The 13,364-nt window shown below is 63.5% G+C and overlaps 1 protein-coding gene across 1 annotated transcript in view; it reads right to left on the bottom strand.

The window, feature by feature from the left end:
- AJAP1 (adherens junctions associated protein 1) overlaps positions 1–13,364 on the bottom strand; it is a 44,539-nt gene that overhangs the window by 19,192 nt on the left and 11,983 nt on the right. The window contains exon 2 of the mRNA XM_075437546.1: positions 6,348–7,012. Within this exon, the coding sequence (XP_075293661.1) occupies positions 6,348–7,012 (665 nt within the window). The remainder of the gene's footprint in view (positions 1–6,347; positions 7,013–13,364) is intronic.

The raw sequence follows: 13,364 nt of genomic DNA, 5'->3' as shown, positions 1-13,364 counted from the left end.
TGTCCCCCAAGGCCTTTATTTCAACAGCTCTGGTTAGGGAGACCGTATTTTTCATTTTCCCAATAAAAACAGCTACGAGCCGCAACTCTTTGAAGACCCTTGTCAAGGCCTCTAAGCTGCATAAAATTAAAATAGGAGAAAACAGCTCCATTTCATTTTGCAGAGTGTAATGTGGAGTTACCGTTGGTGGCAGGAAAACAACAGACGCTCCAAGTGCCCGGTACAGCCCAGCCAGGAGGGCTGCGGTGAAGAACCTCAGCCCCTTCCCGCACCCGTGCCGCACGGATTGCTCCCCTGCTCCCTTCTCCCCCCTCCGCCTCAGCCTTCCCACAACTCCCAGTTTGTGCCAAAATGGAGGGTAAATCTCCCACATAAACGAGGGCCGGGGCTGCCAGCACGTGGTGGGGAGCGGGGAGGGCCCGTCCGGCGTCGCGGGGCTGAGCTGCAGGGGCGAGGGCTCGGTCGCAGCAGGATCTCCACGCCCGCACGCCTCGCTCCTCAGCCAGAGCATCGCCCCTAGCCAGGGAGAGACCACCCCAAACGGGCTCCCAGTAACCAGCTTTGAAAACAAACCGGCTCCTGGGAGCGGCTGCAGAGCTTGCAGAGAGGGAAATGATGAACACGCCGATGGAACTGGTGCCGTGGCAACTGTCCCCGGCCAGAACAACCTTCCAAGCACTTTCCACAGTGAGCATCACAGCCCACGCGGAAGCCACCAACCGGTGCCGTCACCTCTGCCCTGCCCTGAGCGCGGCTCGGTGCGGCACCGCGACGGGCAGCCGGGCACGCCATGCCCCCCAGCCCGACGGGGTGCCAAAGCAGCCGGACCACCCACGGCGCTTGGCCTGGCTCCCTGCTGGCATCTCAGCGGGCAGAATACAGCTGGAAGAGCCGTGCAAGCCCGGAACGGGGAACGGACAGGCTGACGGGCTCCGCAGAACCTCCCCAGCCCGCAGCATCGGGTCCCGCATCTCCGGGCAGCGGAGCGGGCAATGCGAGATGGCAACCGCCGGAGAGGATGTGCCCTGCTCCGACCCAGCCCCTCGGGCACGTGAGCCCGGCAGCCGGCCGGCTGCCTGCTCCAGGGATTGTCCCCAGCTGCCTCTGGATGCGGGGACATCGGTGCCGGCGGCTGCCCGAGGCTGGGCTCCCTCGGAAGAAGGGGCTCGGCACCCTGTCCTCGTCCCTGCCAGGAGTCCCCTTCCTCTGTTCCCGCACACCCTGGGCACCAGACACCTCCTCCTCCTTCCGAGCATCGCGGAGAGGCTGGGGAAAACCGGCCGGACTGGAGAGGCATTACGGCTACCCCAGCCGTCAGAAAACGCATCTGATCCCCGAAAGCCGCATCCAGCCGATAAAGCGGCTTTTGGACAGAAAAATTCAATCATCAGGAGCGTTGTGTGGCCATTCTACTGCAACCGCAGCCACGAGCGGCCCTTCCCAGGGGGGATCAGCCAGACTTTGCCGTAACACCGACTCTACTGATGCTCAATAGCTTGTAAGAGAAATAATTTACAAAAAACCATGAGGATTAGATACAGGGGAGGAAATATGGCAGGAGGAAATATCTTGGAAAACCTTGCTGCGGTGCACGGGCGGTTCATCCGCTGCCCGACCCGCTGTGAACCCGCCCTGGGGCCACTCCTCTCAGCACCCCTCTTGCCTTCAAAGCAGAGTTCGGGCAGGCAAAGCCCCCTGGTTCTCCACCTGGTAAATCAGGGCGACCAGCTCCGAAACCCAGCCCAGCGAGCATTGCTCATCCCGAAGTGAAAACCCAGCTCTTCAGCACAAAAACCCACCGAGGTTCCTGGAAACCTCCTGGTATTCTGGGTTGGGCTGATGAAAGGGAGAGAATATCCTGCTGCTGCTGCTGAGAAATATTCTTGCCAAGAACGAAGATCCTAGAGGCTTATGCTAAAGACACCGGGACTTATCTTCTCAGGTGTTACAGCAAATATCACCGAGCAATAAATACTTGGGAGAGCAGCAGAGGAGAGTTTCTGGCTCATTTAGACACACGTGGATGAAGGCACGCACAACGTCTGCTAATCCCGGGGAGAGAGAGAGAGTCCCTTCCCTTCTCCCTCGCCAGAGAGAGCTCAGCTTACGGCCACGCTCACCTCTTGCTTCAGCCATCACCCTCCACCCTCGAGGAGAACCGCAGCTGGCGCACGGCCTCACGGAGCTCCTCCGGGAACGTGCCGGGCAAGGCGACCCGCGGGCGCTGGCGCAGGAGACGCTGTGCAGCCCCCTCGCCGTCCCCGCTGCGACGGCTGCCCACGCCTCTGCACGGCGGATCAAAGAGGCGGCTCCGTCCCGACCGCCCAGGGTCTTCTTCTAAACACATTTTATCTTTAATTAATTCCTTTGAAGCCTCTCGCATCCGCTATCTCCTTGCATCCAGCGCCCTCTCTCCCGCACCCTGTTCTTCAAGGCAGGGCCACCTCCCAGCGGGGAAGCGAAGGTCTCTTTATTATTATTTATGCCGATACGGCCCTGGCCAGCGGCGGGGAGGGAGCGGAGCGCGGGCTGGGCACACCGTGAGCTGGGCTCCGGCTGCCGGCATGGTGGGTGCCCACGCCAGCACCCACGCAGCCCCGGCCGGCAAACCGGGCGCCCAGCGCCGGGGAGGGGGCTGCCCTCGGCACCGGCTCCTTCTCCAGCACGCTGCTCGCAGAGCACGATGCCGGACGCGCTGCGTGCCGGTGATCAAACCACCATTAAGGGCAGCAGACAGCACAAAGTCTTCTGCCTTCTAAAGCACTTAGAAGTTTAATTAAAGACAGCTTTATTCTAATAATACGGAAAGGAGAGCCTCAGACAACCCAGCGAGCGCAGTTCATGCCTTCGCTCCGCCAGTCTCCGATTCATCCTTCTCTCTTCTCCTTTCTTCCGGCTGAGCCCGCAGCACCGGAGGACGCTGCACCGCGGCAGAGAGCCCAGCCCGCACGGACAGCACCCGCGCGGCCGCCCCGGCCAAAGCTCCGCACAGCCCCTGCCGCTCGCAGCGCGCTGGAATTTCAATGATTCCTCTCTTCCCGTGCTCCACCACAAAACGATTGTGACAGCCCCCGAAAGAGGAAGCACATTTTTGAAAAGCATAAGCATAAACTACGCCTGGGTGAACATATTGCGTCCCCATCTGACTGCCGTCAGCACTCTGCCAGGCGCCGAGCCGCCGAGGTGGCACCGGGACAAGCGCACCTGAGCTGCGGGTTCCCTGAAAGGACCCCCGCACGCCGGCACCCACCAAGCCACGGCAGCGCCCACCAAGCCACGGCAGCACCCATCAAGCCACGGCAGCACCCGCCAAGCCACGGCAGCACCCGCCAAGCCACGCCAGCACCCGCCAAGCCACGGCAGCACCCGCCAAGCCACGGCAGCGCCCGCCAAGCCACACTGGCACCCGCCAGCCGCCCCTTCTTTTCTGGACAGTACAAAATCACCCGGCTGCCTTCGCTCCTGCCACCAGCAGACTATTTGCTGTTCCAGGGGAATTTTTTTCCAGCTTTTTTTCGCTGCTGGTGAGTCAGGGAGACGTTGTTTCTGGCTTTTTTCCCCTCACTTTTCTCAGCGAGGAGGAGTGGGGCGAGAGGAAGATCTACTCGAGCAGGATCGCTCTCACTGCTCATCTAAGCGAGCGCTGCCGCCTTCACCGAAGTGTCCCCACCCCGTGCATGCCCCAGGGACCCCCCGTCCGCTGGCATCACCGGGCACCCACGTGCAGGTCCCTTTCGGCAGCGCACAGGGGGAAGCAGGGGCACGGGGAAGCAGCACCTTCGCCAGCACCCGATCCGACGGACCGGGGGTGCCGCTGGCGTGCGGGCAGGCGGGTCCGCTCGCTGCGGGAGCCCTGCGGCCGCTCGGCCGGCTCCCGGCACGGCCCCGGCTCCCTCGGGTGCTGCCAGGGGAGGCTGCAGGGCCACAGGCTGCGAGAGCGGCATCGCCCGCCCCGGCCGCCTGCCTCGGGCTCCGACCGCGACGCGCGGCGCCGTACACGACGGGGACGCGCAGTGCTCGCTGAGGCACCCACCACGTACAGCCGAGTCACCTCACCCTCAGCTGTAGCCCTATGTTCTTCCCCGCAGAGAACAAACGCTCCCAGCCGCGGAAGCTCACACAGCAGCGAGGAGCAGGGCTTGACGAACGCAGCCCCGCCGCTCGCAGAGCTACTGGAGAGAGCCCAGCACAGGGCTGCGAGGATGAGGAGGGGACTGGAGCATCTCTCCTAGGAGGAGAGGCTGAGGGAGCTGGGCTTGTTCAGCCTGGAGAAGAGAAGGCTGAGAGGGGACCTTAGAAATGCCTCTAAATATCTGCAGGGTGGGGGTCAGGAGGACGGGGCCAGACTCTTTCCAGTGGTGCCCAGTGACAGGACAAGGGGCAACGGGCACAAACTGGAGCAGAGGAAGCTCCAGCTGAACCCGAGGAAGAACTTCTTCCCTCTGAGGGTGCCGGAGCCCTGGCCCAGGTTGCCCAGGGAGGCTGTGGAGTCTCCTTCTCTGGAGATATTCCAGCCCCGCCTGGACGCGGTGCTGTGCCCCCTGCTCTGGGTGACCCTGCTTGGGCAGGGGGTTGGGCTGGGGGACCCACAGAGGGCCCTCCCAGCCCCGAACATGCTGTGATTCTGTGAGTCTGTAACAGCACGGCTGGGGCATGGGACGGCGCCTGAAACGCCATCCCGAGGTGCCGCAGGGCCCTGGACCCCGCACCGGGAGCTCCCCTGGGAGCCCAGCACCGGCGGCGGGAGGAGAAGCAGATCCGGAGCTCAGGCACTTTTCAATTTAGGGTGGACGGGCTGAGATCAAAAGGGTCCGTTAGCACCGGGAAGGAGTTTATCGCGTTCAACACTCAGAGAAAAGAAGTTAATTAGCAAAAACTCCGATCCCGGAAAAAGCTCCTAATGAGAGCTAAGAGCCGGCAGATTAAAGCAGCCGGGTCCCGGGAGGCTGCCGGGACGCAGAGGCTCGGGGTTGCAGCTCGGTGCCGATCGGCCGGCCAGAGAGAGCAGCGATGGTGGCACACGGCGGCACCAGCGGCACCGAGGGCACACGGCAGCACCGGCGGCACACGGCAGCACCGAGGGCACACGGCAGCACCAAGGGCACACGTTGGCACTGGCGGCAGTACCGGCGGCACATGGCAGCACCGAGGGCACGCGGCAGCACTGAGGGCACATGTTGGCACCGGCAGCACATGGCAGCACCGAGGGCACACGTTGGCACTGGCGGCAGCACTGGCGGCACATGGCAGCACCGAGGGCATACGGCAGCACCGAGGGCACACGTTGGCACTGGCGGCAGCACCGGCTGCACATGGCAGCACCGAGGGCACGCGGCAGCACTGAGGGCACACGTTGGCACTGGCGGCAGCACCGGCGGCATACGGCAGCACCGAGGGCACATGGCAGCACTGAGGGCACACGGCAGCACCGAGGGCACGCGGCAGCACCGAGGGCACACGTTGGCACTGGCGGCAGCACCGAGGGCACGCGGCAGCACCGAGGGCACGCGGCAGCACCGGCGGCTCGTCCTCGCCTACACGAGGCCGCCGACTCCAAGACGCTGCAGAGCACGGGCACGTGCCGGGAGCCACCCTCCCTCGTGCTGCGCAGGGAGCACCCGGGCGGGACGATGCCACCGGGGCCGAGCGGGGCCGGCCTGGGGACCCGAGGCTGAAGCTCTGGCCGTGCAGCGAGCAGCTCACGCCGGCAGTCAGTATCGATACTCCCTTGCTAATTCACCCAGCGTTTTTTTACAAAGTGCGTAGGTTGGGAGTTTTTTCACCGCTATAAATAACTCCTTTAAGTCAGGAACAACATTATGGCTGGCTTGTCTCTTCTACCAAGCAGGGCAGGCTAGATAAATTAATTGGGATTAAGATTAGGCTATAAAACCCTTTTTCGATTCGACTAGAAAATCACTGTGGGCTAAAAGCAGTCGATGCACAGTGAATAAATTCTGTAAACTATACAACGGTATCCCACAGTTTAATACTGGCAATAACAAATATAATTTGAGATAAATCTGAAGCAGCTTTCCCATCCATGTCCACGCAGCAGACAGCGCTGGGGGAACGCACCGCCGTGCCCGAGCGCCGCGCTACACACGATTACAGGAGATGGGCTAACGGGCAAAACACAGCAAGGCGCCGGGAAACGCCTCGGATCGAAGCGGTGAATCAGAGCCGCCGCTCGCCCCACGACTGCTCTCGTTTAACATCACGCGTTTATCTCCGTCCCGGGCGGTGCTGCCGCCAGGGAAGCTCGCGCCGCAGGGACCCCCCCAGCCCCAGGACCCCCAGCCCTCCCGAGCCACCCGCCGCCGCCCCGGCCCCCCGGCAGACCCTACCTGTGCTGTCTCCCAGCCCACGCGGTGGGCGAGCATCCTTGCCGCCGCTGCTGTGGCCGGCAGCCGGCTCGGCGGTGCTGGTGCGGCCGGGGCTGCTGCGGGGCACGTCCCCACCGGGCGCGGGGGCCGGGGTGCTGGGGGGCGCGCGGGGCGGCGTGGCGGCGGCGGTGGTGGCGGCGGCGGTGGCGGTTGTCGCGGCGGCGGTGGTGGTGGCAGCGGTGGTGGCGAAGGCGCCGGGCAGCGTGCTGCTCTCCAGGGAGTCCTCCTCGTCCGTGGGGCCCCAGACGATGACCTCGGGCAGCGGCGTGGTCCGCCCGTCCCGCGGGGCGAAGACGCGGCCGCGCAGGTGCCGTCGGCCCCTCCGGGAGCGCGGGCGGCGTGGGGGGCGGCCGGCGGGCAGCGGGGCGGCGGGGGGCGGCCGGCGGGAGCGGGGTCTCTGCGGGGGTGGCACAGGGGTGCAGGTCCAGGGGGGTCCGGGGTGCCGCAGCTCCTCCCCGCTCCCCGCGCCCCACAGCGCGCCGCGGGACAGTCTGTGCCGGAGCGCCGGCCGCGGCGAGAGCCTCCCCCCGGCACCGCTGGCGGGGGGCTGGCAGCTGGCGAGGTCCATGGCTAGGTGGAACATGGCTATTAAAATCCAAGCATGGCTTCCGAGCGGGCAACCTGACCTGCGGGCAGAGAGCGACCGTGTTAGCAAGGCAGAGGGGCAACCCCGCGCTCCCTCCCGGCACGGCACGCCCCGGCTCCCCGAAACCCCCTCTGGGCAGCACGGGAAAGCAGTGCCATTGTCCTCCCACCGTGCTTCAGACAGGGCCCCCCGAAACGGCATCACGGGGCACCCTGCACCCCTTCCCCACCCTCCTCCCACCGCCAAACCCACCCCCATGAACATGGCAGATCAAGGACCCCCATCCGAACAGGCAAGTTTGCTGCTTTTCGGTGGGTCTGGGAACTCTGGGAATGGCCCGAGGAGGGGCTCTACCACGAGATGCCCTGAGCAAGCGGCTGTGCTGCCCGAACTCCGCCGTTTCAGATGAATTATCTGCAGCAGACGGCACAAGCGGAGCGCCGAGAGCCTTTGCTCCGGGGTCTCCAAGCCGCAGGGGTACCGGGGAGCCCAGCCCCTGCTCCCCAGCTTTCCAAGCCGAGGTACAAGGACCGAGCCCACCGAGGGTGGCAGTTCCAATCCCTCAATGGGCTGAAGCAGCAGAGTCTGCCGACTCCGGCGTTACCACGTGTAACCCACCCCGTACTGGGGGGGCTGCCCACGCCGCAGCATCCCCCCTGCCGAGCACGGCACCCTGACCCCGCGGCACGGGGCCTTGCCGGGCGCGAAGCCCCTGACCTAGCAGGGAAGGACGAGCTGCCCCCTTCACTGCGCTCTCCTTCCCGGAGTAGGTGGGAATGACGCTGCGCTGTCGGCAGGCTCAGCATTCGGAGCTTTGCTTTGCTGTAACGTGCGCCCATCGGGCCAGGTCACGCCAAAGCCCTCTCCCTTCCTCAGGGACACTGCACCTTGCCAGGTTCCGCTCCACCCGCGTCTTCCCCCAAGATGCTACCCCATGGTGTTTCACGGTAAGAAAATGCCCGATACTCAATTTTTTCTTGGGTTTTTCCAGAAAAAAAAAAACCAAAATCATTAGGCCCAAAATCTTTACTCCATTTTACTGAGCTTTTACACAAGAAAGACTTTTGTCGAACTCAGCAGGAGTTAATGAGCGCCCTACACGGCCAAACAGCCGAATCCTCCGCAGCGCTGCGCCCGTGGAGTGCTTGGTAGCACTACACAATGTGCATCTGCTTGACAGAAGCATTTGTACACTCCCCCCATGCGTGAGCAAATGAAGCTAAAGGAGCTGACCTGGATACTCTCAGGCACAGTCTTTTTCTGCTCAGAGGATCTCTCTTTTTTCCTAATTGGGCATTTTTTCAAAGCGTAACAGCATTTATTTTGGGGAGGAATAAGGCGATGCAGGGAAAGAGTGCAGAAGGAGAAAGGGAAGAGCCAGAAACAGACAACATAAACCAAAATAGTTCAGGCTGGGGGAGGAAGGATTTCAAGGCTTCGAAACACACCAAACCGCTCAACACACGTCGGTGTGGTTGTTCTTGGAGGCTGGCAGAGCGGTGGCAGCACGCAGAGCATCCCCCGCGTGCCGCGCCTCGGCGGTGCCACAGCCACCAGCCCGTCCCCACCGGCGAGGAGCCGGGAGCTCCAGCTGCCAGCAAGAGCTTAAACACGGCTTCACCCTCGCAATGCTCGCGGTCACAGAATCACAGCATGGCAGGGGTTGGCAGGGCCCTCTGGGGGTCACCCAGCCCAACCCCCTGCCCAAGCAGGGTCACCCAGAGCAGGGGGCACAGCACCGCGTCCAGGCGGGGCTGGAATATCTCCAGAGAAGAAGACTCCACAGCCTCCCTGGGCAGCCTGGGCCAGGGCTCCGTCACCCTCAGAGGGAAGAAGTTCTTCCTCAGGTTCAGCTGGAACTTCCCAGGCTTCAGTTTGTGCCCGTTGCCCCTTGTCCTGTCGCTGGGCACCACTGGAAAGAGTCTGGCCCCGTCCTCCTGACCCCCACCCTGCAGATATTTAGAGGCATTTCGAAGGTCCCCTCGCAGCCTTCTCTTCTCCAGGCTGAACAAGCCCAGCTCCCTCAGCCTCTCCTCGGAGGAGAGATGCTCCAGTCCCCTCCTCATCCTTGTAGCCCTGCACTGGACTCTCTCCAGTAGCTCCTCATCTTTCTGGAACTGGGGAGCCCAGAACTGGACACAGCACTGCAGATGGGGCCTCACTAGGGCAGAGCAGACCTGCTGGCCACACTCTTCTTGATGCACCCCAGGATCCCACTGGCCTTCTTGGCAGCCAGGGCACGCTGCTGGCTCATGGTCAACTTGTCGTCCACCAGCACACCCAGCTCCAGCAGCACACTGGGCTGGCTCTCAGCCTCTGCCCGACTCCCTGACGCCACCTGAAACGTCTCCTTGCGAGGACGGAGAGGTGCCGGGCACCCCCCGGTGCTGCGCCCAGCCCAGGCACCACCCCTCGCACCCAGACGTCCCCCCAGGCCGCGCACACGGTGCCCTTCCAACGACAGCCACCCAACAGGGCGAGGGAAGACGCGCCCAGCCCAGACGTGGTGCTCGCTCAACCCCGGCCGCGGCGTGGAAGCTGCTCAAAGACAAAACGCCAGTCCTCCGTACCCGGAGGTAAGAAAAACAGATTGGTTTTTCCCCCCTCTTCCCGTTTCCTCCTGCTTGCTCGTGACATTCTCACGCTGCAGTGACGGCAGCCCCGAGCTCGCGGGGGTTTCGCTCCCGCACAGGACCTGCCCGAGCATCGCCGCAACATCAGGAGGACACGGGGGGAAACGCAGCCCCCGGCTTCACCTGGGTCGTGCCCGAGCACGGGCAGGCAGCGCCGGCCGGCACCCAACCGCGCGGGTGTCCCTCGCTCCTGGCTTCGCTCCCCGCGTCCCTGCGGTGACGGGGAGGGACACGGCGGGGTCGCGCGGCTCGTACGGGGCAGCCCAGGCAGGCAGAGCCCCAGCAGCACCCCAGCCTGCCCCGGGGACAGCACGGCTCGCCCTCCCGCCCGCGTCCCTCCGAGCGACGCCGGCCAAGGAGCTGTCACCCCACGAGCGTCCTCGCGGCCACCCCGCCGGCTGGCAGGGCCCCAGGAGGCGGCTTGTGGGACGGCAGCAGCGAGCCCGGTTACCTCGGAGGAATTTTGCCTGGCATGCAATCTTCTGAGGGCTTTGCAAAAACAGATAAGAGCAAGTGTCCTTCAGAATAAATAGCAGCGTGTAGGAGTTGCTGTTGTCTAGGCAACGCAGCGCGATGTGCTCGGCGCGGCGGCGGGGATGCGGCAGCGCGTGGCGGGGCCGGCGGCAGCCATGGGCCGCGGGCTCCATCGCGGGACCACCCTGACCTCCCCCTGCGGCACCCTGCCGAAGCTGGCGGCGAGAGACGTGTCCCCAGGGCAGCCCAGGGCGCAGGGACACGTCCAGCCTGGAGGTCCTGCCACCTTGGGTTTGCCCCAAGGAACCTGGGCTGTCCCACGCAGCCCGCGGCTCCCGACACGCCGTCGCCATGCCTCTGCCCACCCATCGCCGAAACGGGCAGGGGAGCCGATAAATATCTGCAGGGTGGGGGTCAGGAGGACGGGGCCAAGCTCTTTTCAGTGGTGCCCAGCGACAGGACAAGGGGCAATGGGCACAAACTGAGGCACAGGAAGTTCCGTCTGAACATGAGGAAGAACTTCTTCCCTCTGAGGGTGACAGAGCCCTGGCCCAGGCTGCCCAGGGAGGTTGTGGAGTCTCCTTCTCTGGAGATATTCCAGACCCGCCTGGACAAGGTCCTGTGCAGCCTGCTGTAGGTGACCCTGCTTCAGCAGGAGGGTTGGACTGGATGACCCACATAGGTCCCTTCCAACCCCTACTATTCTGTGATTCTGTGATCCGCTCGCCTCTCGGCAGGCACCAGCAGAAAGCCACCGCTGTTGGGAGGACGTCTGAGCTCTGCCGGGTCACCAAACGGCACAAACCCTCCTCCAGCCGCCCCTCACCGGCCGGAGAGCTGGGGCAAGAGGAACCCTCCCTGCTCGCAGCGCGGGGAGCAACTCGCCTGCCACGCTCAGAGGGGACCTCCCTTCTCGATGTATCGCGGGGACGGGGATGAATCGGTCGGACCCGGCTCCGGGGCCCGCACCCAGCCCCGGCTGGGGCCACGCGGTGGGCTGGAGGGCTACACCAGGCAGGGCTGCGATCGGGCTGCTCGCTGCTCCCTCTGGAAACCGGGGTTTTGATCCTTCATGGCTCCCCCCAAAAAACACAACTTATCTTCCACTGCCAGGAGAGATGGGGAGCATGGGCAATTTCCCTGCTATTTCTTTCCCCATCTTGGAGGTGAATGGGAATGTTAACACAAAATACTTCTCAAAGTCAAGGTGAAATTCAACAAAACAGAAACTGGGTTAAGAAAAGAAACCATCAGCAGAGATCTTTGAGCAGATGAAATCCCTTCCTTGCCCTCCTCATCCGCAGCCTTTGCTCCCGCAAACCGCAAATCCGCTCCCGCGGCTTAACGGACGGAAGGGCGGCCGCGCTCGCACACAGCAAGGGAAGCTCCCACAAACATCCACCCGCGCTTCGCCAGCAGAACGGAGCAGATTTCAGGGGAGCTGCTCGGATGATTGCAGGGATCACACGCGCCGAGCGCTCCAGGGCTGCTTTGCTGAGCCCAGCCCAGCCAACGGCTGTCTGCACGGCAATGGAGGCACCGGCACTGAGGGCATCTCCGACGGAGCCATCGCAGCCATCCCACCCTACGGACACGTTCCAGAACTCTCCCCAGCACGAAAACCCCTTCTCAAGTCCTTCCAGATGCAGCCGTTTGCTTGGAAGAGGAGGACTAGTTAACTTAAGTCAGCACTGAAGAGAGAGACCTAATGTATACTTACAAATATCTGCAGGGTGGGGGTCAGGAGGACGGGGCCAGACTCTTTCCAGTGGTGCCCAGCAACAGGACAAGGGGCAACGGGCACAAACTGGAGCAGAGGAAGCTCCAGCTGAACCCGAGGAAGAACTTCTTCCCTCTGAGGGTGCCGGAGCCCTGGCCCAGGCTGCCCAGGGAGGCTGTGGAGTCTCCTTCTCTGGAGATATTCCAGACCCGCCTGGACAAGGTCCTCTACAGCCTGCTGTAGGTGACCCTGCTTCTGCAGGAGGGTTGGACTAGATGACCCACAGAGGTCCCTGCCAACCCCTACCATTCTGTGATTCTGTGATTCAAGGTGGCCGGAGGACGTGAGCCCACCACAGAATCACAGAATCACAGAATAGTAGGGGTTGGAAGGGACCTCTGTGGGTCATCACCACAAACTTTGCTGGGGGGAAGAGGCTGCCATGGCGGTTCCACACCCGGGGCCAGCGTGGCGATGCACCTCCAGCTCCTTCCCACCAGGAAAGCACCTCCAGCTCCTTCCCACCACGAAGCCAAGCGAATCCCTCCCACCCCGACGAAGCTCCATCCACAGCCAGCAGCCCCTGAGCGCACGCAAGAGAAACGCTTTGGTAATTAGCGACCTCGGATTGGCGGCAGAGCTGAGAACGCAAGATGATCCCTGTCCTGGGATCACCTTATCGACACGTGGAGCAGCGGCCTGGGAAAGGCAGCCCGGCCGCGGTCCCAAACCCGCTGCCGCTTCGCAGCCGCGGCAGCCCGGCACGAGCACTCCCGGCCGCAGGAGTGCAAGGGTCCGGCAGCACGACGGCAGCGAGACCTCCCCGAGCCCGGGGCCGGCAGCACCGCGGTGCCAGGCTACTTCTCACGCCGCGCCCCGGTGAGAGCCACGGCTTCCAGGGAAGCGGCCAACGCGCCGCGACGCCTGGGTCTATAATTCCTGCAGCTCTGGAGCCTGCGAAGCCCGAGGCCACGTCACAGAATCACAGAATGGTCGGGGTTGGAAGGGACCTCTGTGGGTCACCCAGTCCAACCCTCCTGCCGAAGCAGGGTCACCCAGTGCAGGCTGTAGAGGACTTTGTCCAGGCGGGTCTTGAATATCTCCAGAGAAGGAGACTCCACAGCCCCTCTGGGCAGCCTGTTCCAGGGCTCCATCACCCTCAGAGGGAAGAAGTTCTTCCTCGGGTTCAGCTGGAGCTTCCTCTGCTTCAGTTTGTGCCCGTTGCCCCTTGTCCTGTCGCTGGGCACCACTGCAAAGAGTCTGGCCCCGTCCTCCTGACCCCCACCCTGCAGATATTTAGAGGCATTTCTAAGGTCCCCTCTCAGCCTTCTCTTCTCCAGGCTGAACAAGCCCAGCTCCCTCAGCCTCTCCTCGGAGGAGAGATGCTCCAGTCGGGATGCTGCCTTGGAGCCCCACATGCAGGAAGGGAAGGGATGAACACCCAGCACGGCCGACGCGCGAGAGGAGAAACCCCTCGGCCCCGGGGACCCCCAGGGAGCCCCCGATGCCATGGATGGGTTAATCCAGCGGCCGCAAAACCAGGCGACCCGCCGCGCCCAGAAACC

The sequence above is a fragment of the Opisthocomus hoazin genome, chromosome 16 (assembly GCF_030867145.1).
Source record: "Opisthocomus hoazin isolate bOpiHoa1 chromosome 16, bOpiHoa1.hap1, whole genome shotgun sequence".
NCBI classification, from domain to species: domain Eukaryota; kingdom Metazoa; phylum Chordata; class Aves; order Opisthocomiformes; family Opisthocomidae; genus Opisthocomus; species Opisthocomus hoazin.
This window is presented reverse-complemented; position numbering and strand designations above follow the sequence as displayed.